General features: G+C 43.3%; 1 protein-coding gene across 1 annotated transcript in view; it reads left to right on the forward strand.

Moving 5' to 3' along the window:
- Window positions 1-23,849, forward strand: part of CRYL1 (crystallin lambda 1) — a 713,614-nt gene that overhangs the window by 255,161 nt on the left and 434,604 nt on the right. Inside the window, exon 3 of the mRNA XM_069640696.1 lies at window positions 5,026-5,152. Within this exon, the coding sequence (XP_069496797.1) occupies window positions 5,026-5,152 (127 nt within the window). The remainder of the gene's footprint in view (window positions 1-5,025; window positions 5,153-23,849) is intronic.

Raw genomic sequence — 23,849 nt, forward strand, 5'->3', positions numbered from 1 at the left:
TATGTCTTTCCTTTGTGACATTTCTGCTCTTTCTTTACTAATGTACATACTTCTATCCAATTGTTACTTGCATCCCAAGTAGCAGAACCCCATTCTCCTCTGACTTTTCGGGTTAAGCCGAATCCCTCAGATCTCTGGCTTACTTCTCAGTTAAGGAAGAAAAAACAGTTGGTCAGGCACACTGTGGTCACCCATGTTTGACATCCATGTGGAACCCCTGGGCGATCTGGTCGGGCCTCAAGGTGCACAGGAACGCTGATTATACCCAGGTCTATCTTGGGGCATCCTCGCAGGTGGAAGTCGCCCACCTGTGGCAATGTCTTGGTGCGATCTATCAAGGACTGCTTAGTGGCTTTTGCCTCTTAGCTTGATACCCTTCCAGCCCCCTGCACTCGCACGTCTCTTGGCTTTACTCTTGATTCAACTCTTGAATCTCTCCTCATCTCCAGTACTTTTCAGTTGCATTATCTTCAGGTATAAAGTCTTTTTTTGCCACCCTTTGGTTTTCACACCGCAGTCCATGTCACCTGAATTGCAGGAATCCAATGTTCACCGCTCTGCCAGCCATTTGGCTTCCGTGACTGCTATTCCACTCAGCAGCTTGTTTGATTTCTTACCCGTGTTTTTTCTTCACTGGCCTTTTGCTGTCTAGCATTTTCAAGTTCTGCTGCATCACCTAAGAGGCTGTGATGATGGGTCAACCTTTTTACCTGGCTGCTACGCTCCACGTTTACGGAGACTCGTGGTCTACTCTCAGCCCTGACCGCCTAATCTCAAATTTCCCCCATCTAAATCATGCCCGTTAATCTGCACGTGCCTTTGCTGACACCTCATGGAATTAGCATGAATCTTGTATTTGTTTACTTTTTTTATGTATTGGCTTTTCGTAAAGCCCTGGAACCCCATTTGTCTTCCATTGCTTGTCCTTGACTAAAGTCCTGTATTTTGACTTTACTTTCGCATGTCTCGTGATAAACCTTCATTTTTTTCTTTACATTTTATCTGCTTCTGTATTTGTGTTTTCAGCTTTTCTATCGTAATCTTAGTGTACAGCATTCATTTACCTTTGGGCCAGGCCGTGGTTTATATATTTTATCAACATTGAAAACCAATGCATCCAAATCCAGTGAGTTAATTGCAGTAACCTAGATTCCAGCTGTCTTGCGCACACCCTAGTCCAATATTGGACTGATCATTATTATTGCTATTGTTTACTGGATGACGTGTTAAATTCTCGCTGTGGGTGTGTGGTGTGTGTAGTCTAGACCACAGGGGAGGACTGGCAACCTTTGGCATGGGGGAGGGGGGGACAGATACAGTTTAATTGCCAATGGTGCAGTCGCCCAAGCCCACAAGGTAGCATCCCGAATTTCTAGCACAAGTAACCCATCACCCTCTCCACTCCCCACCTACACATTCTCAAGTGTGTGTATATATATATATATATGGTAGAAATGTTTACTATTCTTTTTCTTTTATAATCTAACAGAATGCAACATATATTTTGGTTATTTTGTGGTTTCTTAGAGACCCAGGCACAGTCTCCCATATACCAAAACTAATAAAATGATTTAACAAGGGTGATATATATATATATTTTGGTGTCCCAGTTGCAATTGAACAGCCGGCTACATCCCATCCCATCTTTAGTTTTCAACCAATGCAAAGAGGTGGGAAAGCTAGAAAAGTTGGCCTTCAGTCTCCTCACCACACACACAGCTCACACCTGAAACCCTGTCTAACCACCCGCCCACAAGATATGATCCGAACTTGGAATGCTGCCTCCCCACAACACAAGTAGTGCACTAGGTATCCTGCCACCCCACCAGTAGAAATTATATAACTGGTTAAATGTCTTATTCATGGAATAACACTATAGGCGATAGACCCATATAAGCGAGACTTTCCATACAGAAAAAAAGTAATTTCTGGGTAATCCTCATTTTGACTGTTGAGGAAAATAATTGATTGTGTGATCCTGAGAAAATCATTCTAGCACACTATGTGTGGAAGGTAGGTATGTGTGCCATGGTTTCTCGGTTTCACGCAGTTAGATGGCACAGGAGACTTAATCTTTTTTTAATCTGTCTTCTGTTTTAAAACGAGCAAAACACTTTCTGCAGTTCTTATTCAAGGTCTAAACTAGTACATTGTTCGATAAATCTGATTTTCAAAACACCAAGTCACATGATAAAGCATATTTCTCTTCTCTGAAGGGTGCAGTGAGTTAAAATGTGGTTTTAGATCCTCCCGAGTGTAAAAAAAAAAAACTAAAGAAAATCCAAAGGACAGAGTATTTGATCCATGTTCATTCTCAGTAGAGGGGCTCCCATGCTCCTTTTCACATGATAAAGCAACCTGACAAAATATAAGCAAAGTCTTAATAGAAGCACATGTTCAAAAAGCAGGATGCTTTACTTCATTAGAAAAAAAGCTGGATTGAGTCAATCCCACAATCTGGTGCCTTGATATGTAGATTAAGCACAGATGTCGAATAGTCACTCCGTGGGGCTATTTTTCCATATGTGTACCACTGTCCCATTTACCATATTTTCCATGCTCCATCACCTTCCAGGTCCTTCCTTTGAACCTCGTGTATAGCATGGTTAGGGTCCTCTAACGGTCACCCAAATTATCAGCAGCATACACTTGGGCCCCTCACAAACTCCCTGCCACGAGAACGTAAAACTCAGCCATGGGGCAAAGATACTATTGTTTATTAGCAAAGAAACGTAACCGGGATCACTCCAGGAAAACAAGTTTCATCTAGAGCTCTCTGCTTCTAAGCATGTGCCACACGGTTTTATCACGGTGTGACGTCACTAATCCAGGTCCCCTCCCATAAATTTATCAGCCATTTGCATTGGTCAGTTTGGGTAAGGTACATATAAAGAATATATAGGATAGTTTTATAATTGGCTAGCCATATCCAGTGACTCCTCTAGGACCACCTCTACTAGCATCTGTCTACACTGTTGCAGGGTCGCCTAATGACCATTGACCCTTGCAACAAATGATATCCCCAGGTGAAAGGTGAATTTGGATTGGGCAGAATGTGTCCTCCCATCCCTGGCATCCGAGACCGTTCTCAGACTGTACCTTTTTAAGGCAATGAGAAAACATGAGGTGCAAAGCATTCTCTAATGTTGCTATTCTCTGATCGCCTAAGCCTGGTAGAGTGCAGTCAGTTAACAATTGTGGGCAACACATGCATCTTCTTCTCTACTGGTCTGATGGGAGCATCTGTCTACTTCAGCTGAAAGGGCATTGTCCTGTTGAACTAGGTCAAGACCACGAAATGAAGCCCTCTTGTCTAATTATGAGGATTTTAGCCTGAATTTCTGCAGGTGGCTCACTATCTCGGTAGTTGGAATTTTCCTGCCTCTACTTTGTCCTTGGCTGGGTATCCTGTTTCTGCTCCTCTTGAGCTGCAGCAATCATGTCCGCTTGTCTGTTTCCCGAATGTTCCACTCCCTTCTTGTTTGTTTCAGAGGCATATAACTTCTATAGTGTTCCTTATTGCTTCTCCGTGTTAACGGCAGTCAAGCACGTGCAGTGGTGGAAATGGCTAAACATTTGTGTGTGATAATTTCAATGTTAATAGGGGTATTTATTTATGTACTCATGGAATGTTTATGGGATACAGGTATCTGACAAACCTTGCATAAATAAATAATCCGGGTCCATGTATCCGACAAACCTTGCATAAATAAATAAACTGGGTTGTGGCTGAGGACTGTAACTTCCTCTTGTGACCCCTTGCACGGGGTCCCTAGAGGAAGTTAGTTTGCTTGCAGGTGATTATTTTTTATTTATTTATTTTTTCCCCCAGCGCCGACTTTGGCTGGATCACGAGATCCGGCTACACATCTGGTGCTGGATCTCGGATCTGGCGCGAGCTGGCCCAATCGCCAGGGCTGAGCATGTGCAAGCCAAACATTAATTCTTTGCATCTTGCGGTTTCAGCTTTGGCGAAAGATATGAATGTAGAGATGTGTCTTACCTACATGGGTCGTCAGCAAGTGCTTCTTGCCTGTGTGCAATAAACTAGTGCAGGTTTTTGGCTTCTACCTGGACAATGCTAGACACCAAGGTCACCATCTTGGAAAGTCGGCAGCGTACTTGTGTTCATGGAGGCAGAGAACATTGAGGTGAGTCTGCCTGGGACCGGATTGGGAGGGCAGGGGGGCGGGAGGGGGAGAAGTCCTATTTATTTTTGTTTACAAGGAATGTGGTGGGAGTGTGTGTCTGTTTGCTTTTCGGACTGTGTGACTCAGGATATGTTTGCATATATTCGTAATTGTGTAATGTGTATGTGGGAGGATACATCTGGGTTCATGCAACTGTGTATCTATACATGTGTATATGTTGTTGTTTTGTATGTATACATGACAACGCCAAGGTCACGAAATCCGTGCATAATTGAAATGACCTCATTTAAAATACATGCTCCCTCGAACTGCTGGGATGAGGCACGACCCGCAGTGGGAGCAATAAATATTGGAAATGGATACAATTTTAAAAGGGAAGTCTGATGGTCGCAACTGATTGCTACGAATAAATGATAATCAAAATGGAATATAGAAGAAACGGATGAAGGAATTGTTTCAATAAATTGCATACTGATTTTTCAATTTGGGGTAACTACGGCTCTGCAACACTGGAATTTTATGAATATCAAAACCTCAACTTTGTAAAGGTTGCCTTGCGAAACACGTGTAGGCAATACTGTACAAAAATCAAAACCTTGACACTGATCAGCAGATGTCTTAACAATTACCTTGCACGTCAGTGCAGTCTCTTAACTCATGTAAAACTGTAATGCTGTGGTTCACAATGCCTCACTGTGTTTAGCATATACTATAACATATATTATATTATATGAATGTGCAGTGACCTGTTTTTTTTCAATAACAATCTTGACTGTTGCAGGTTCCGCATTCCAAATTGCACTTTTAATTTCAAGGGGTACGAAAGACACAGTGCGATGCTCCTTTTTTTCACGCCTGCTTTCTTTCATGCCAGGAAGCAAATGGCGGAGTTGGAACAGTCAGGCATGCTCCGTGGGTCGCTGAACGCTGAGAAGCAAATCTCCCTGATCACTGGCTGCACAGACTTACTGGCGGCAGTAGATGGCGCTGCCTTCATTCAAGTGAGTCAAGTCGTGTCTCCCCGAGATCATATATGAAATGCAAGTCTGACTAAGAAAAGTATGTAATGTGTTCTGTACAGTGGATCAGGTGCACGCCTATTTTCCTCCAAAACGTACGCAGCATTTTTTTTATTTCAACATATCGCCCAATAATCAGTTCATCGTTTGCTTGAACAGAGTGTTGGAATGAAAGTACGGCCCTTTAATGGCAGTGCTAATTTTGTGAAGCAGCTGTTCCCTTTATCTATTCCAAATGCGTTTGTCTCCAAGGAAGGCCGCGTTTTGTTACTTTAACCCCCGAATCGGAGTTTATTTGAAATATTGGGCTTTAGAGTTGCGTGCAGCCAGTTCGCAGCGTTTGAAGACCTATACCACGTCAACACCGTGCTTGTTGCAAGCAACCAATTGGGCTGTACTATATGAAATATCTTGAACACAACTCGGCCATAGGATTCAGTCGTTTGTAACAGTAGAAGGCTAACGGTGCAATAGTCTCTAGGTGGAACAGCAGGCCCCCCTTTTAAAAATCTACTGTTAATACCAGTTGCCTTTTTCTAAGTAATCCTACATTTGTCAGGAAAGAATAGTGCAACAGTGGTTTAATTTCGCACCCCCCCCCCTCCTTGACTCCCCCCCCAATCAAACTTTACTCTGCAGGCAGGGGCGCTGGGGGGGGGGGGCGATACCCAGCTGGAGGTGGTGCCTTTTCCTTGCACGCTCGTGTCGTCGGTAGAGGCGCACCGAGGTAGGGATTTGCCCCCTGTCATGCGGTGTTTGGTGAAGCAGGGACTCAGACTTAAACCAGACTCGTGGTGTTTCAAAGTGAAACATTTCGCCAATGGGGAAAAGCAACCCATGACGGATGGATATGCTTGCTTGAACACAAGTACTCTTATGAATACCATTTCACGCCAAGGGTTTTTTTGTTTTGTTTTTTAGCTGCTCTGACATTAGAGCTGGGTACATTCGCTCTGTACACAAGGGAACTCGAGCCGCCAGCAAAGTAGTAGGTTGGCCTTGTGCCTGCCTCATCTGTGAGGCGCAGCGCTCTGGGGTCCCAGCCCAGGGAGCAATCCATCCACGGAAAGTTACTTCGAGGCCGGCGTTCCCAGGGCTTTGGGGCGGGCAGTCGGTGCCTAAATGCCGGGGCGCTTCACTTTCACGCTTGGCCCCGCGCCCGATATTGCGCCATTAGCATCCGGCATGAAGAGGCACTTGACGCCGTAGTATTTGATATCATTTCAGTGTTTACTCTCTGCCTATAGCTGTGTCCCTGGCAGTGGCTCAGGTCTAGTGACGCACTTAACCTTAAAGAAACGGTGCTACGCAAACCCTTTCCAGGTGTGGATTTCAAACCAACGTACCCCGTTTGTAAATATTGCTTCATTCTAATGGGCCCAATCTGTCATGGCTGCCACTGACGCAATGTACAGAGTGCGTTAGGCACGCAGGCTTTGGTCTGTCGCTTGCCAGCTGTAGGAATAGTGCAGCGGGCATGTCTGCACCCTTCTCATGCTTTGTATTAAGCTAGATTTTATTTAGAATTTTAATATAAAAGCAGATCAACCGAACACAAAGGAACGCCGTACTTGGAAAATTATACCATGTTTTTGAAGAGTTTTTTTTTCCTGTATATATTGATGTTCAACATGCAAATAAACCTTCATTGCAGCTGGTGCTGAATAACACGCTTTAATTACACTATTCATAACGCAGTACATAAGTAAAGGATACAAAAAAATTGAAATTATTAGTTGCTAGACAGCAGGAAAACTATCGTGTTGCACATGCAGTGTTAATTCATTTCCGCCTGTGACGAGGAGTAGTAATGGAATACATGAATATGTGCGGATGGACTGTTGTTGAAACCCCTGAGCGGTTCCTGTACAACTCATAAAGGCTCTGGCGTAAACAGCGCCCGCCCCCAGCTAACTCACAGCCTCCACAAGCCAAGTACCCCCATTTACAGCTTCAGCAAGTCTAGCGTATGGGGACTAAAATCAATAGGCAGTGGGTATATGTGACTACCTTACCCAACTTTTCATCTCCAGTGAAGAAAATAATAGCTGCCAACTGAAATGGGTCCCGATATACAGATTTCTGACAACGGAAAATAACAATTTTTCCTTTTTTTTGTTGTTGTATAAAATAAAAGTAAAACTATAAGACATCTTGTAAATTCGTTAAGGGAAGCTGATAAATTATCAAACCATGACTGCAGTATGGGGTTCAACTCATGTGATTTGCACATTTTCCATGTGGCCATTACATGATGTGTCCTGTAACTAAAGACCAACCATGTCGAACATAATGTTGAGGAATGGGAGCACCATGCATTTGGCAATGATCAAACCCAAAATGTAGTGTATGCCATTTAATCTAAATGTTATATAATCTATAATGACAAAACTATGCACACTGTACACCTCTGAATTGGGGAATAACGGTCAAAGGTTTAGCTGCCAACACTTAATCTGCAATAGTAAGTCCTCTCTTGGAAAAAGTGATGCAGAGACTCAGACTTGTGGGGTAAAAAGACAGCCTTACAGAGACGGAGAGGCCATGCTCGGCCCCAAGTGTGGCGTTCCATTGAAAGATAAAAGCCAGTACAAAACAGTGATTTCGACAGAAGGCATAGTGAATGAGCGAGAATGGGCCTCCCTCTATTTTGTTGAAATGTACAGGCACTCAGCTGAAAAGTGCAACTCAGAACTGAAATATTACTAACCTTGTCCAATGGATTCCAAAAACCCAAGTGGCACTGCAGATGCTGACTTCGTGTAAAAGGGGAAAATGCCCACGTTGACAGATTCAAAGCTGCAACAGTGCACATGGAAAGAAAAGATACATTTTAAACGCTGGGCATTTGGAAGCTAAAAAGAGGAATGAGGCCTTACATTTAAGAAATACAGTCGAATGACAGACAGCGTTTCCAGGAATAAAGAGAATTAATTTTAGAACATAAAATCACAACATTTGTAGGGAAAGTCCTATTTCGTTTTGGGTAGAAGTGAACACTGGTTTCTGATGTAACTATGGCCTGTGTGACTAATCTCCAAAGGAAACTTATTTCTGTTCAAACATGATGTAAAGAGAGTTTATTTCTTGCCAGCAGGCCCAGATGCAACACAAAAGGTCATGTCTCCCCACATTGTCCATTTAAAATTCTATTCTTTCCGAATTGTGAACTGCAACTTGTTTTTCTCTCTCAGCTGAAACTTTGACCCCAAGACTTTTTGGGGCTGGGCCCACCAAGGAAACGGGTCTAGTTTTTCAGTCTAAATGTTAAAAATATAGAGTGATTGGAACTACGTTGATATGGATAACATGACCAACACATGACCTTTAAGGTTAGGTCTCCCGTTAATTGTGCATTAGCTCAGAGCAAAGCCCTTTGACACTCAGGAGAAGAGAGTAGAATTAACATTGGCGTGAGGAGATGGCCTGGTCACATGTTTAAGGAGAAATTGAAACTTCGAGGGGAAAAGTTGGGGGCCAGAAATGAAACTACCTCTCATATAATGCATTGCAATATGTTTAACATTGAACACATTTTCCTAAATAAAAAGAACATCATGTGTGCCAGTGAGCCCAGCACGGATTCATATGAAAGGGTATAAAGAGTTGTGGATCTGCCCAGGAATGGTGTGCCGAAACAAAATTAATATTTTCTGACTCGCCATAAAATGTAGAATTGGAAAATAGAAAGATTTATGTAGTTATCTGAAAAATTAGCATAGTTGCCATGTTATATTTTCAGAACCCAAAAAGGTAAAACCCATCTGTCATTTTTGGATGCATTTTTCCTTCTCCTTCAGCTTCCATAACAAATACCTCCCAACTTTTGGTCCTATCAGCAGCCAGTGGGTGTCTTGGTGGGAGGTGAAGGCAGAGTGCTAGCCACTCCTTACCATAGGAATTCTGATGAAGTCCTCAGTCCTATAAGAGGCCAATTTTGCATCAGAACAGGGCCTTTTCACTTTATTCATGGAGGTAGTCTACTGCTGGACTCTTGCAAGGAACATCTAGCAGAGAGGCCTCAATCCTTGCATTGCAGACTGTGACAGGGAAACCTAGAAGCTAGCTGAGACCCCCATCAGAGGTGCACAGGAAGTCTGAGTGCAGGAGAAAATACTTGACACAAGCCCTTGACCAGATCTGTGCTATCCTCAGAAGAGCCCTGCTGTTTCCGTGGATGCCACATAACCAAGGCCTCACATGTAAGTAGATATATCCCAAAGCCACCAAAGTGTGTGTGTGTGGGGGTGGGGGATCTGCCAGCCTTAATATCCATCTTGTGTATTCTGGTGGTTCTAGGAATACATTTGGCACATTTGATTAAATCCAATTAAAATTAATTCCACTATAGAAAATGGCCCTATCCATTTAAATTTTGTTAGGAACAGCCCCCATTAAATTATGTGTGGGGGGGAGCTGTGTAGATCCTTGGTGCATTGAAGTTAAATCAATTAATTCCCATATAGAAAATCACGTGATGAGTGTTGTTAGAATTCGAAAATAACAAAGTTCATGCCCAGTCTGTGAGAGCCAATATAGACAAAGTATTAGGGTGACTCTACCTTTCTGAAACCCCAGTCTTCTGTACTGAAGGGGGGTGCCCATCAATGTTCCCTCTAATTGTGTTTGTCTATGTGCGGAACCACTTGGCTGTTGTGCACATGTTATTTTCCATGTGCGCAAATGACTAATGAGGTAAGCCACTTTGTGAGCTACCGTTGCAGAAGGGTTTGGAAAGGAAAGTCCTCTTCGAAGTCACTGAAATTCTTTAAAAATCTTACAACACTTTTTCCAAACATATAGGCTAAAATAAAATGTCATATGTGATTACACAGAAAACTCACCAACCAGTCCAAGGCTTCAATATCTGCCATAGTATTTTGCACGTACATCTGTGCAGAGAAAAATGTTGGCCTCATTACTAGTTTGACGGTAAGTGGTAAAGTTGGCGGTAACTCCATTATGCCAAATTACGATTTCGGGCCCTGGAGTGGAGGATTTGTTTCCAGGAAATATCAGCAGAATCAGAATTTCTGCTGCGAAAATTCTGCCAAAAACGCCCCCCCATTGAGTCCAATGGATTCAATATGAATGGAGAATTACACTGCTGCCTACCACCACATGTAATCAAGTGGAAATTCCTCCAGACCAAGTGGTGGTAACGGTAATTCATTTGGGCGATATTCTGGCGGATTTATGCCGGGATACCGCCCCAACTCGTAATGAGGCCCTGTATGTTTTATGCCAGTGGAAAATCACTAATTTGTATTACAAAACAGAAATATATCTTTCCATTACTGATGTGGCTGTCAAGAAACTCAGACAGAATATATTTGCTGATGGATTAATGACAATGAAAAGAAATATGTGTCAAAAAGCATGCTCAAAGGAGTTCAAGTGCCACTTTAATAAAGTAATCCAAGGGCCAGGAGAACATACTTGTAAGAATTTGTGTAATGATGATAATTGCATCAGAATAACTGCACCTTAAAATATGATGAAAGATTCCTGTGCCTCTGCTCACCATCCACATTACGTTCTCCTGTGGGTAGTGATAACACCTGCGTTGGAGCTAAGATACATATGCACCATGCATTTTTACTCCCTAAAAAGGAAAATGAGAAAACAGGAAACAATGAACATATCATTGCTTTAACCCACAAATCTCCACTGATATTTTTTTGAATTGGTGACCAGTAGAGCAGTGGCAAAGGAAGGAACTCTAATAATATTAATGCCCGATTTCAAGAGGAATTTTAAGGGGAAAGAACACCTTTTAATAATCAGAAAGTATCCCTATTGGCAAAGCTAATTACTTTTTTACTCCCTGAAAAATCATTTTCAGGCAACAGCCTCCCTGCCTCGCTCCGTCTTGAGCCGGACCTCCTTAAGTTCCAGAAACTCCTCAAGACCTTCCTCTTCTCTTCTCCTTTCTCTCTCCCTCTCCCCTGCTAATCTCCTTTCTCTTCTGTCCTGATTCCCTCTGTTTTCTCTTCCCCAATCTGCTAATTTTGCTGACTGGTCGCCTGGTGGACCTCCAGAGTTTCACAGGTCCAGGCTCCCCCGCCAGTCCTGCACTTGCCTCCGGGCCCGTGCACTCTGCTTTGCACTACTGCACTCGGAATACGTTCAATGTGAGTGGCAATCACTCTGCACTTAACCCAGGCCCCTTTGAACTGGGTGCACTTGTCCCCCTCCACCTCCCTCGCACTTGCTGTCTGTTAACCTTAAAAGTACTAGTCCCAGCAGGTTTGTCTGTCCTGTCCTCCCTCTGTATCCCCTCACTAGCTTGTTTCTGTATGTCCTTCTCCTCCCCCGCCCCCACCTCCTCTTCACTCCCCACTCTTTGGCACAGAATTATACCAGTCGAAATGCCTCTGGCCTAGTATGCTAGTATGCTAGTTATTGTTGCTAGATCATTTTGAATCTTCAAGGCCTAAGAATGACTACTTTATCCCCTTTTTCCCTTCCCACCTTGAAGCGGTATGAAGCATTTCACTTGTGTATAAGTGCTTTACAAAAAAACAATTACAATTACAATTTGACTCTAAGTAGGGAGCACAATCTGATTAGAGCCCTGCTTATACCCCTGACATAGGAAGTGAAGTGACAGGGCACATAATGAAGTGTAGTTTGCCCACAGTTCCGCACCATAGCCTAGATCAAATTAAACAAGAGCCTTATTGAGGTTTATTATGGAGCACTGTTGAAGAAAAACACCTTTTTAGTTAATTGCATCAATTCATCAGAGATAAAACTGATAAAGTACCTTCTTCTGCAACTATGGATCCCACGTCTGTAATTCTTTGTGGTCAGTTAAATAAGATGGAGGGAGATGCTAGACTAGAGACTGTACAAACAGAACACATGGTTACATTGAAAAGACCTCAGCAGTTGAGCATAGAAAGAAAAAGAAGGTGCTGTTGTCTAGATGGGTACTAGAATTTCCTATCCTTTCGCAAACACGCTACACCTTTCCTTAAGTGTACTGCCGAAACGTCCGACTTGGTTTTTTTAATTTGTTGCTTTGCTCATCACATGCAAGGAGTGATGCTTCCACCCAAACCCTTCCCCGGCCCCTGTACTTGCCTTCAATACTAGTTGATGCAGCACTGTAAAAAAGTGAGGGATCGTAGCAGTAAACACTCGCTGGGATATTTGCAGACCCACAATACTTTGCAAGCAAGGCATATTTAAATGCCTCAACATATGATGTGCATTCTAAGAAGGTCATGACTCTGCATGTACACAATTCTTTTGCAGTGCGTACAAGATTGTTTGCAACATACACCACCCTTCTATCATTGTGTAGGATTACACAAATGCTTAATGAAACTGTTTTTGTATAGAAGCGAGTTACCATATAATGTGTGAAGGTCTATGCCCAAAGTAAATCTAAACACTTGGAAACAATGCAGACTGTGTGAAAAACATTCTCCTGTCTGAATATCTGGTGCCCTGATACTATGGACGAGTAATCCTAGGCACAGTCCATACCCATTATCCCTTGCAGGCTAAGTACATGAGAATGCAATGTTGCTCTCTACTTATAGGGTAATGTCAGTAATGCTTAAGTAGGAGCATCACATTTGTCTTTTCAAAATCTTTAGATGGCAAATTAATATTTGAGTTTTATAATGCGTTATCTTCCAAGGGGCTGCTTCAAAGTACTTGTGTGACATATGTACAAAGAAGAGGAAGTATGGGATTTGGTTACACATCCAAGTAGCCTGCTTACCTACAGTCAGTATCTGATATTTGAGCTGGCAGTTTGAAGGAACAATGAGTAAGAGAAATTCTGGCGCGTGAACTCTATTCATGTTACAACAAACATAAAACAAGTGGATGTAGCTAACCTTTCGCAGAGCAACAGAGGAAGAGTCAAGTTTGTCCGGTAGTACCTTAATGTGCTCTGGGGCAGAAGTTAGAGTCATAAGGTAAAAGTGTTGTAGAGTCAGGATTAGGAGTCATGGGTGGTGAGGGAACATATTTGGTTAATGTGTCCAGGCATATCCTGGTTAGATGCTTCTGTTCAGGAAGCCAGTTTTTCATATTAGTTTATAACTTTGTTTTGTATTTTGCTGTTAGGGACTTTAGGTGTTTTTGGTCACCCTTGCATAGTAGTGTAATGCAAGTGAGCAGAATATCAAAACCACTTGCTTATTTGAAGGGAAATAACATTTCAGGTAATTTCTGTGGCTTGTGCACTAATATATCTTTTTGAATAGGTGAGAATTGTCTATGCGCGCTGCAAAAAATCTTCTGAGCGGCACCCGGAAGGAAGCTGGGCAAGCACACATGCGCACAGCTTAGAGGGAACATTGGTGCCCATAATCCCAAAATAAGTAACCCTAAAACGCTGCTATTCAAGTGAATGTAGAGGGTGCAAAATGAAATTCCCCATTTATTGCTGTGCCTCCCAAGCCAGAATCCCCAAAGCACTGCATGTCCTTTGAAGACCCTTTCTGAAGGTGTTGAAAAACGATTTTCACCTAATCTAACATGACAGACTTTTGATGGCTGGTGTGGGAGGCGATTAAACATGGTGTACGTGGTGACGTGATTCATGCAACACTGCTCAAAAGAACACAAACAGATTTAGAAGACTGACTACTATAGATGAGGCTTGACCAAACAGATGGAATGTGCAGAACATTTCTTAGCTTAATGAGGCCTAAAATAAAATGACAGCCCTTTCTAGCAATTGAAATGGCATGTATCAACTTTGGTATTAATTGGCGATTTCTGTCTCGTGCAACTGTCATAATGAAAAGAAAAATCGTTGGACTGCGCAATTGCCCCTTATGTCCAAAGAAGAATGCCATTACATATTTTCTTTCATTCCCCTGAATTCCTGAGCCCAAAATATCAAGCACAGGTACATTTGGAATGCAGCTAGGAGTGGAGAAAAATTCATTTTAGATGGTGCTCTATGTATTCTAGCCCTCCTGCCCCATTTGAACCTAGTTGGTGTTCTATGTATTTTAGCCTCATTGCCATATTTCAAATTTAGATGGGGTTCTATGCATTTTAGCCTCATTGCCATATTTCGAATTTAGATGGGGTTCTATGTACTTCAGCCCACCTGCCTCATTTGAACTTAGATGGTGCTTTTATGCATTCTAGCCTCATTGTGTTATACCTCGGATTTAGATGGTTTTCTCTATACATTTTTAGCCCCATTGCCATATTTTGCATTTAGAAGGTGTACTATGCATTTTAGCCCTCCTGCCTCTCTTGAACCTAGATGGTACTCCATCATTTTTGCCTCATGTTATACTTCAAATTCAGATGGTGTTCTATGCATATTTAGCCTCATTGCCATATTTCATTGCCATATTCGCATTTAGATGGCGTTCCATGCATTTTTAGCCTCATTGCCATTTTTCATTGCCATATATCGAATTTAGATGGTGTTCTATGTACTTCAGCCCGCCTGCCTCATTTGAACTTAGATGGTGCTTTTATGCATTCTAGCCTCATTGTTATACTTCAAATTCAGATGGTGTTCTATGCATTTCAGCCAGGTGTTACACACTGCTGCATAGCCACACAGCTTTACTTTAACTAGGTGACACCATAAGCATTTCTAGCAATTTAGCCTTTGTATCTCTAATATAAGTGGTACTCTAGGCATTGTAACTATATCACCCACCTCAAACTCAGAGGTTACGTAGTGCTTCTTAACCACTTGTCACCTAAATCCATGTGCTTTTAGTGTCCCTCAGCCACACTGTAATATCCCAATTTGCAGGTTTTGCTCAGGGCCTTTAGCCAAACTATTGAATTCCAAACCAGGTGTAACCTTAGAGCATTTCAGTCGAATTGTGGAACTTCTATCCCAGGTCCATAATATAAATGCACACTGGTCTAACTGGCGTTAACTAAGCCTAATCCCCAGCCCACCAATATTCTTACCACTATTTAGTATGTATCCATCTACTACTAGTTTGTTTGCCTGCGTCCTCATCTTCCTAAACATTGTAATTCAGCTCAAGATGGCTCCACATTTACCCAACATGCCTTCTCCAACCATGCTTAACAACCGGGCACCATACTTAGACATAAACAACCCTCAGTTGCTACCCACCAGTCTCCCTTGTACTACCATAGATAGGAACCTAGGACTCCGAGCTAGACTAGCCAAAATCTATGAGCCTCTCGCCCGCTCACTGCCCACTTTACAGAAGTCCAAAGAGCTGCCGCTTCAATCTAGTTCTTCCACAAAAACATCTAATCCACCCTACAACCTCATCCCCAGACCCCCTCACAAACTCCCCAGTCAGGGAAATCTCGAATCAACACAGGACAAACGTCATATGACTACTACTAAAAACACAGCCAGCCCTAAAATCAAGGGAGCCCTGATCAACGCCAGATCATTAGTAGCTCACGCCACAGAAATCGCAGACTTAACTGTTCCATCCTGAGGCAAGATCGCCCCAACTGCAGAGGAGGGGGTGTCGCCATTATACACAAATATAGTCTGACCATGAGACTAGCAACTTCCACCAATGTCCTCTCATTGTCCTCTCATGTGAAACACTATCAGTCAAAGTCCCACTCACTAATACCCAAACCGTCAATATCCATTCGATTTACCATCCGCCAGGCCCCATCGGCACCTTTGATGAAGACCTCAACGCCATTTTTTTCCAGTAATCTCAAAAGCTCTTCTCAAGTTCTCACCCTGGGGGACTTTAACATGGGCTACAATTACCCGGCAGACCAAATAGCCAGCACTATAGTTAACACTCTTACTTAACTAGGCTTTGGTTTGCGCAAAGAAGTATGGCACCCACTCATTCGAAAGGTAGAATACTTGATTGGGTGGCCGACCACAACTGGCTAGCGAACATCACAAATATCTCACCACTAGTCTGGACCGACCACCACCTGGTATCGTTCTTGTTGTCCACTGACAGACCCCCACCTCCGCCCATCACCACGGCCCCTCTTACTCTCACCAGAAACAAGAAGAACATTACATCAGAAAGACTCATCCCGAATCTACTCCCCACACTTAACACACTCCCCGACAACCTGGATCCACGGATCCTGGTTGAAGAATACAAGGTCATGACTACCTCGTTGGACCTCATCGCCCCACTTAAACTCCGACCTAGTAAACCGAAAACGCACCTTAACAAATGGTACACACCATTCCTCAAAAACCTAAGGCAGCAAAAAATAAACTGCGAGGCCACCTGGAAAAAATCCCCCTCAGCCGCAAACAAACTCAAACTTTCCAAACTAGCCGCACTTTATAAAAAAGAAATCTACCTGGCTAAACGAACCTCCTTTGACTCTCGCATATCCCAAGCTAAATCTAATATGAAAGAACTCTTCTCTATACTTAAAGAAGTAGAAACCCCCATAATACCCCCTGATACTTGCACCAAAGATAAAAACTGGTGTTCAGAAATTCAAAACGCCTTCGCAAATAAGATCGTGACCCTTCAAAGCAAAATTTCTAGCAAAAAAGCTGCCCTAAAAGACACTCTCCCATCCAAAACTCCGGATACGCTCACGACCACAGATCTCATCCGCTTCAAGTTCTCTAAAGTCAATACTCTTGACGTAGAAAAAATTATCCTGTCTTTGAAACCATCCAATTGCCAGGGAGATCTGTGCCCAGCACAGCTCATCAAAGACGCAGCCCGCAAACTTTCCCCCTTCATCACTAAACTGATCAATGCCTCCTTCACCACTGGCTACATCCCCACCAATCTAAAACAATCCGGGGTACTTCCATTACTAAAAAAACCTACTCTTGACCCAGCCATACCCAGAAATTACTGACCCATAACGACTGTTCCCTTCCTACTAAAAATCTTAGACAAGGTCGCCTACGTACAAATACAGAAGCACCTGGAAGAACACCACCTCTTAGGATCCAGACAATCAGGGTTCCGTCCTCCACACGGGACTGAAACTGCACTCCTTGACCTGAAAGCTCAGATTCATACACTCAGGGACAAGGGGCAAGTTGCCTTACTCCTCCTCCTTGACCTATCTGCAGCTTTCGATTTGGTCGACCATTCTGTCCTATGCTCGCACCTCCACACAGCAGCACACTTCTCTCCCGGGGCCATTACCTAGATCACTTCATTCCTTAACGGAAGAACTATGAGGCTCTTCTCTCCCACTGTTGCAGCAGACCCTATACCCATCACTTGTGGTGTCCCACAGGGCTCCTGCGTCTCCCCCACACTGTACAACATATTTACCAAGCGCCTTTTTGATGATTTGGGTCATCTCGCTATCACCTACACTAATTACACAGATGATACCCAGATCCTCCTTCCGCTTTCTGGAGATTATGGAAATGATTTGGCCTTGCTAAATAATGTGTATATCATCATTCAGGCATGGATGGCCACTCACGGACTATGCCTGAATGATGAGAAAACGGAGCTCATCATCCTGGGTAATGCATCCAATTTAAAGAAACTTAGCCCGGCCTACAACTCCTTCATGATAGATGGGAACAATATCAAAGTTGGACAGGAGCTCAAAACACTGGGATTCTACTTGGATTCTAACTTTTTCTTCAAAAGACAACTGAGTTACCTGGCATCCTCCTCTGTATACACGTGCAAATTAATCCACGCAGCCAAACCATTTCTGTCACACTAGCTGCCTCACACTCGTTAGAGCCCTTATACTATCCCGCCTTGACTATTGTAACGTCCTTTACCTGGGAACCTCCAAGGTTACCACCAGCAAGCTACAAACCCTCCAGAATAACACCCTGAGAGCAGCTCTAGGCATCCCCAGAAGAGAGCATATTTCAGAACAACTGGCTCTCCACAGATTCCATAGACAAGCCTCCTCGAGACCCCTCAGAACTGCATACAAAGACTGCCTCTCTGTCCCAAACTTCAAACTTGCCACCAAGGTGAAAGATTGTTTAGAATAGGCGCTCCAAGACAATTTACTTTGAATAGTGGTAACATGGAAAGGGAATATTTAGGTGCTTTATCATCTCTGCCCTCTGCTGGATAACCGTTGTAATTACACACCAAAGAAATGCATGCATTTAAAATGAAGAGAAAAATACGTGAAAATTAAATTAAGTGGTGCATCACAACACAAACTCTGATCTTTGGATATGTTAGTAATAAAAGTATTACCTATCAGATTGTCATAAAAAGTGGGGTCATCCTATATCAAGTAGCCGACAATTGTGAAAACTAGTAAAATACTCAAATATCAGAATTCAATCAACTAACATCTCAAAATGTTCACTGTGAATCACAATCTCAAAATATAGTTAAAAGGATACAATAATGGAATATGGATTTGGATGAGGAAGGCTAAGGAGGGGAACAATCTGGAGAGTGGAAAATAAAAGGACTGACCCAGATGGCAGACTTTGCAATTGAACCCTGAGGGAGAATAGCCCACAGAAGGATGACCAGTCTGCATGGGGGAAATGGACCTCAAAATAAGCCACCTGAATTGAGGGTTTACAGTGAAAGGATGCCTGCCTGACTAGGGTCCTCGGTTGGTCCTCCCAAAATCAGAAGCTGCACTATAAAAGGTAAATTAAACCCCTACCAATTCCCTAAATTGTTTAACTTAATTAGGGTGAAATCTGGGAAGGTAACAGGATTGGGAATGCAGGGAGGTGCAATTTGAAAATCGGGACATGGTGGCTAATGTCCAAATGTTCTGTGTTGCATAAGGATGTGAATGCCCATTAAGGACATTCACAGGCTCTCAACCTGCCTCTCCCTCATCCTGTATTGGATGTCCACTGCACAACCCACCAAGACCAAATTCCTACTTCTCACCACCATCACCAACGAACACCCAGACATACAGACCTGGCTATCGACCATGAACCATGAGGGCTTCACAGCTGAGCTCACCTCCTGCGCCAAGTCCCTCTGTTTCCACATCGACAAACGCCTCTCTTTCAAGACTCCCATAGCTAAGAAAGCCCGGCTTGGTATCAGCTCTCCCGCCTGTGTAAAGTTAAGCCCTTCCTCCGGACAGCTTCATATCCACTGTTCAAGCACTGGTCCTATCCCACCTGGATGGGGGCAATGCCCTTCTCAAAGACCTCCCATCGTCCTCCCTTGTGCCCCTGAGAAGTGTCCTAGACTGGGCAGCATGCCTTATCAAGGGTCTACGCAGATATGACCACATCACCCCACCCCTAATCAACCTTCACTGGCTCTCACTGCATGCACGAATCGTCTTCAAGCCTTGCTGCATCATCTATAAGACAGTTGCCCTCCAGTCTCCCAGCTACCTCACGGAGAAATTCAGCATCTCCGGTGGACCATGCACCACCAGAAGCCAGGACACATGCAAACTTTAAATCCATTGCTGCTTAAAGAAAAGAACCAGAAAATAAGCCTCATCTGCCTACACCCCAAGACTATGGAACCTTCTCCCCATTGGCATCAGACTTGCCCCCATACTCCTATAATTCAGAGAAGAACTCAAGGCCCACCTTGAAGGAGTTTCTCATCCTCAACACCTAAGCCATCACTTCTCCCCCCCCTGCACCACCTGACTTGCTAGAAACCATTCGCCCCTCTCCTCACTGCTACCCTGTACAGCTGTACCCCGCCTCTGTGCAACTAGCCCACTGTATATCTGTTCTCTGAAAGCGCTCCATTATGCATCTGTACTGTTGTATACCTCTTTAAAGAATTCCATTGCTTCTTGGAGCTAGGTTCACACTCAATAAATACCATAATAATAATGATAATAGATATATATATATATACACACTGTTAGATGTGTTTTTTGGTTTTATTTATTTTTTAAGGCCAGTTCACATTTCAGTGAAAAACAAAATCCGAACCTGAAAGCGTTTTGGCTGCCACCTTTGGTAAAGTTAAGTGTTTGCGAATATAGGTAGTGGTTTAATCAGGTGGAGAGCCCTTCGGCCATGATATTGTTTCAAGTACCATCGCCAAGAGAGACATTCTGCAGTTAATGCTGCTGGTGGCAACAATGGTATAGACTGGATGTGCGTGCAAAAAAATGTATGCTGAAGGAATCAATTCAATTCATTTAGGAACTGTGTGAAGTGCAAATTATTAAGCGTTGACCACCATAAATAACGGAGCCTAATCACAGCTGCAGTTTCAGGTTGATTTCCTTATTTAAGCTTGTAGATATGCAGCCCCAGTCCCGCAATCTTCCCTTTTCTTCCACCTTCTTCCGTTATCCTTCAAATACCTCACGGTCTATCTGCTCTGTGCCACCTTCCAATATGGAGCAGGGAATCTCCTCTAAGTCCACACACCATTACAGACCAAGTCCTGGATGCTTATGTATGGCATGGTAAGGTATAACATGCCTCCTTTTCTTAACTGTTTGTTGCAGCAGTTTTGCCATTCACCTAGAACCTAAAGCTAATACGCAGAACATTCATTAATCACACTCCACGAATCCAAACTTGTTCTCTTGCTGACGTATCGCTACCCTCTGTTTTCCAGATCCCATTCTCAAGCTTCACAGAATTTCCCAAATCTTTCTTGACCTTAAATACTTGAGAATATTTTGACCAACCTTTTTCCCATCATTCCTGGGGCATTTCACGTATGTATTGAGGGGTCAGAAATGTGAGGCGGACAACTTTGTGAAGTTCTTTCATAAGATGCCATTTTATTAACTCAAAGGTTTGATAAACACCTCACTATCCCTACCCTGACGAGGATTTCCCTGGATAAAAAAACAAAAGGAAAAAAATTCTAACAAAAAGGTTTCGGTCCCTCACACTCCTATACGCAACACATCAATAAGGAAAGATATGGTAGTTTAACAAAAACACATATAACCGCATAAATCACACAACAATAGCTGCTTCTTTTGAGAACCTGGTCATACTCCTCTTCCCCAGATTCAAGCAGGCTTTTCTTTAACTATTAAAGGATAAGAAAATCCTGTGTCATAACAAAGCTCCACTTCAGTTCTCTTTCTAATCCAACGTGCCAATAAGAAAGTTCCAACCGGGAGTCCAAGAAGGATTCACAATTATTTAACAATACTTTGCTCTTTCCACTTGTAGCCAAGTTTTTCAGACCGCTTCTGGTCATCAATAATGAATATTTCAGAACTTAATTAGCTTCAAAACAAATGGATATTGTTGGCACCACTTTATTTTGAGTACAATTTCACCAAAACACTTCAGTGAATCTTCAATTACTTCATCATAAGCTTTACCCCACCACAGTACCCCATGAACTTCCACCTGGTTTACTCTCTCCAGATTTACTACTACTATTACAACTCTCTGCTCCGGTATACTCCTGGCAGAATAGAACCAATAGTTACCAAAGCTCTTGGTCTGGTATACTCTCCTGCCAGCCAAGACATACTACTGCAGTTCTATGTATGGATATACTTTCATGCCCTAATAGGACCAATTGGCACAAAGATCCATGACCTGGTATACTCCATTTCTAGGCCATTCTACTACCTCCAAGTACTTCTGTGGTAAGGGTCAACTTCAAAGGTTTTAACCATGTTTTCTGCTTCACACAACTAGGTTTGGGAATTTCTGCAAGGGACACAATCACACTGGTGCTATTAGTTTTTGCCACACGCAAGACAGGCAATGCTTCCTCCTGTACCTCTTATCAGAAGGGCAGCCCCCCTGCCAATCTTGTTCCACCTTTGTTAACCAAATGCTGATAACTGTTTCTCTCCTTCGCACTTCTTTGGTTTTGGCAATGTGGGTTTAAAACATTCTCTACACCTGGGCAATATTATTCACGCTCTGGCATACTCAGTTATTTTCTTTTGTCTTTGGCAATCCTGGTTGTTTTTTAATTATCTTAGTGTGCGTCCCTTTTTGGCTTCGGCAATAGTGGTTTGGGTTCTCTTCTTGAGATATTGCCCCTTTGTGTGGTTGGTTGTTAATATTACCCACTATATCACAATCGCCCCCATCAGGTGTGATCTTTAAACTCTCTTTATGCCATCTGCTTTGTTTTACACCAGTTTGGTATGCGTCACAATCAGTAATCTGTTTTACATCGGTTCGGTATTCAAAAGGGAGTCTACAGTCAAGCAATGTGTAGTCACAGAGCACTCCGGGGTCACAATATAATAGTGAACTCACTTGGTTTGGCGTGGATGCCCGTGTACCTCGCTTCTTGCAGCTCGTCTGATTCAGTTCTCCTGTGCGGTCCGTCACCCTCTCCTGCATGGCTTTCCGCATCGGATACTTTCAGAGCCTTTGCTTCTCACCCAGTGATCCAGTATTTGCCTGCCACCGCTAAAGGCTTCACATTGGGGAAGTTGCAAAAAGGTGTGCTTTCTGCTGTACGACCACTGCAACTGAAATCTCCAGCCCATACAACCCTCTCAGGACCTGCTTCAATTTCTCGCGGCACTCTGGTTCCGTTGTGTAGAATCAAACTCCTTCACATTACTACTACTACTACTATTGCTCTCCTGCTGCTTCGCTGCTGCACCTTTTTCCACCTTGGTCCAATGGCCTACACTTGAGGGGGCCTTTTATGCCTCTCAGCCAACCTTGGGTGTGGGTCATTAACCTTCATGGGCTGCACTCTGCACCCTTGTCCCTCTGAAGCCCTTTTCTTCCCAGTACTCTGAGAATTGTGGGACTCTAAGTCCCTAACACCAAAGTGACTCCTTTTAAAGAGCTTCTGTTTTACAATCCGCTATTTGGAGATTGGGATCTTGGGTAAAACTACCGGAGAGGGTCTCCCATTCCTCCTGACGCGTTTACCCTCTCAATTTAGTCTCCCAGCTAACACCCGCCCCAGGGTCAGTATCAGAAAGTATCTGCCTTTCCCTGGTCACATGAGAGGGGTGTTGGGCCAGGTTTCCTGGGTTAATCACTTCTGATTCATGACAGTATCTTCAGTCATGTAATCTTCTTGGCACAATTCAACCTTCTTTTTCGAGTACTCCTCTCTTCCCCCTTATTCTCTCCTCTATATACATTAATGCCGCTCTTCCCATCCAACCGAGACACAAACGTGACTTGGGTTTATGCTGCCTCAAATTCTCAAAAAGTTGACACCCCAGTAGTGTCATGTGGAGCCAAAAGGCAATAACACCCTCTCCAGTATAGCCCTCACCCAAACATCACCAGTCGCAGTGGATATCCTAATCCCCTCCTTTAGACCTATTAAATCTCCTATGGGACTCTATGGGAATGGGGACTTACAAGTTAACAGTGCCTGACTTCCTGGGCCGCCGGGGTTGTAATCTCCCGGTGGCATTGGGAAGTCAGGCTCCGGTAAATTATTCAGAGTCCCCCTGCAACCCGCCAGTAGCACTGGCAGGGTTACCGCCGGGCTCGGAATGAGGCCCTTTGCCATTGAAAGTGGATGACTTTGTGGATTTATAATAGTGAGATTCATATAGGCAGGTAGAATTTCGTTTTGCTTTGTATGCATACCATATTGTCATGACCTCTAGTGTAAAGCTGTAGACCCAGTTATCCGAAACAGCTATTTAAAAAATAAATTGTGATTTTTGAGTACTTCAGTGTTTTTTTCCCTGAACTGTGGGTTTTGTATAAATTGGAGTATTCGGTAGGTGTTGTGTTGGTGAACCACTACCGAACAACATACAAAAATCCTCAACAAATGGCAGCAATTGCTCTTTTATTAAAACATCTGATCCGTGAAGGGGCTTGTGGCTCGATCGTTGGAACTTTATCTGCATGTAAATC

Source organism: Ambystoma mexicanum, chromosome 7q, assembly GCF_040938575.1.
Source record: "Ambystoma mexicanum isolate Mex_15411 chromosome 7q, UKY_AmexF1_1, whole genome shotgun sequence".
NCBI classification, from domain to species: Eukaryota; Metazoa; Chordata; class Amphibia; order Caudata; family Ambystomatidae; genus Ambystoma; species Ambystoma mexicanum.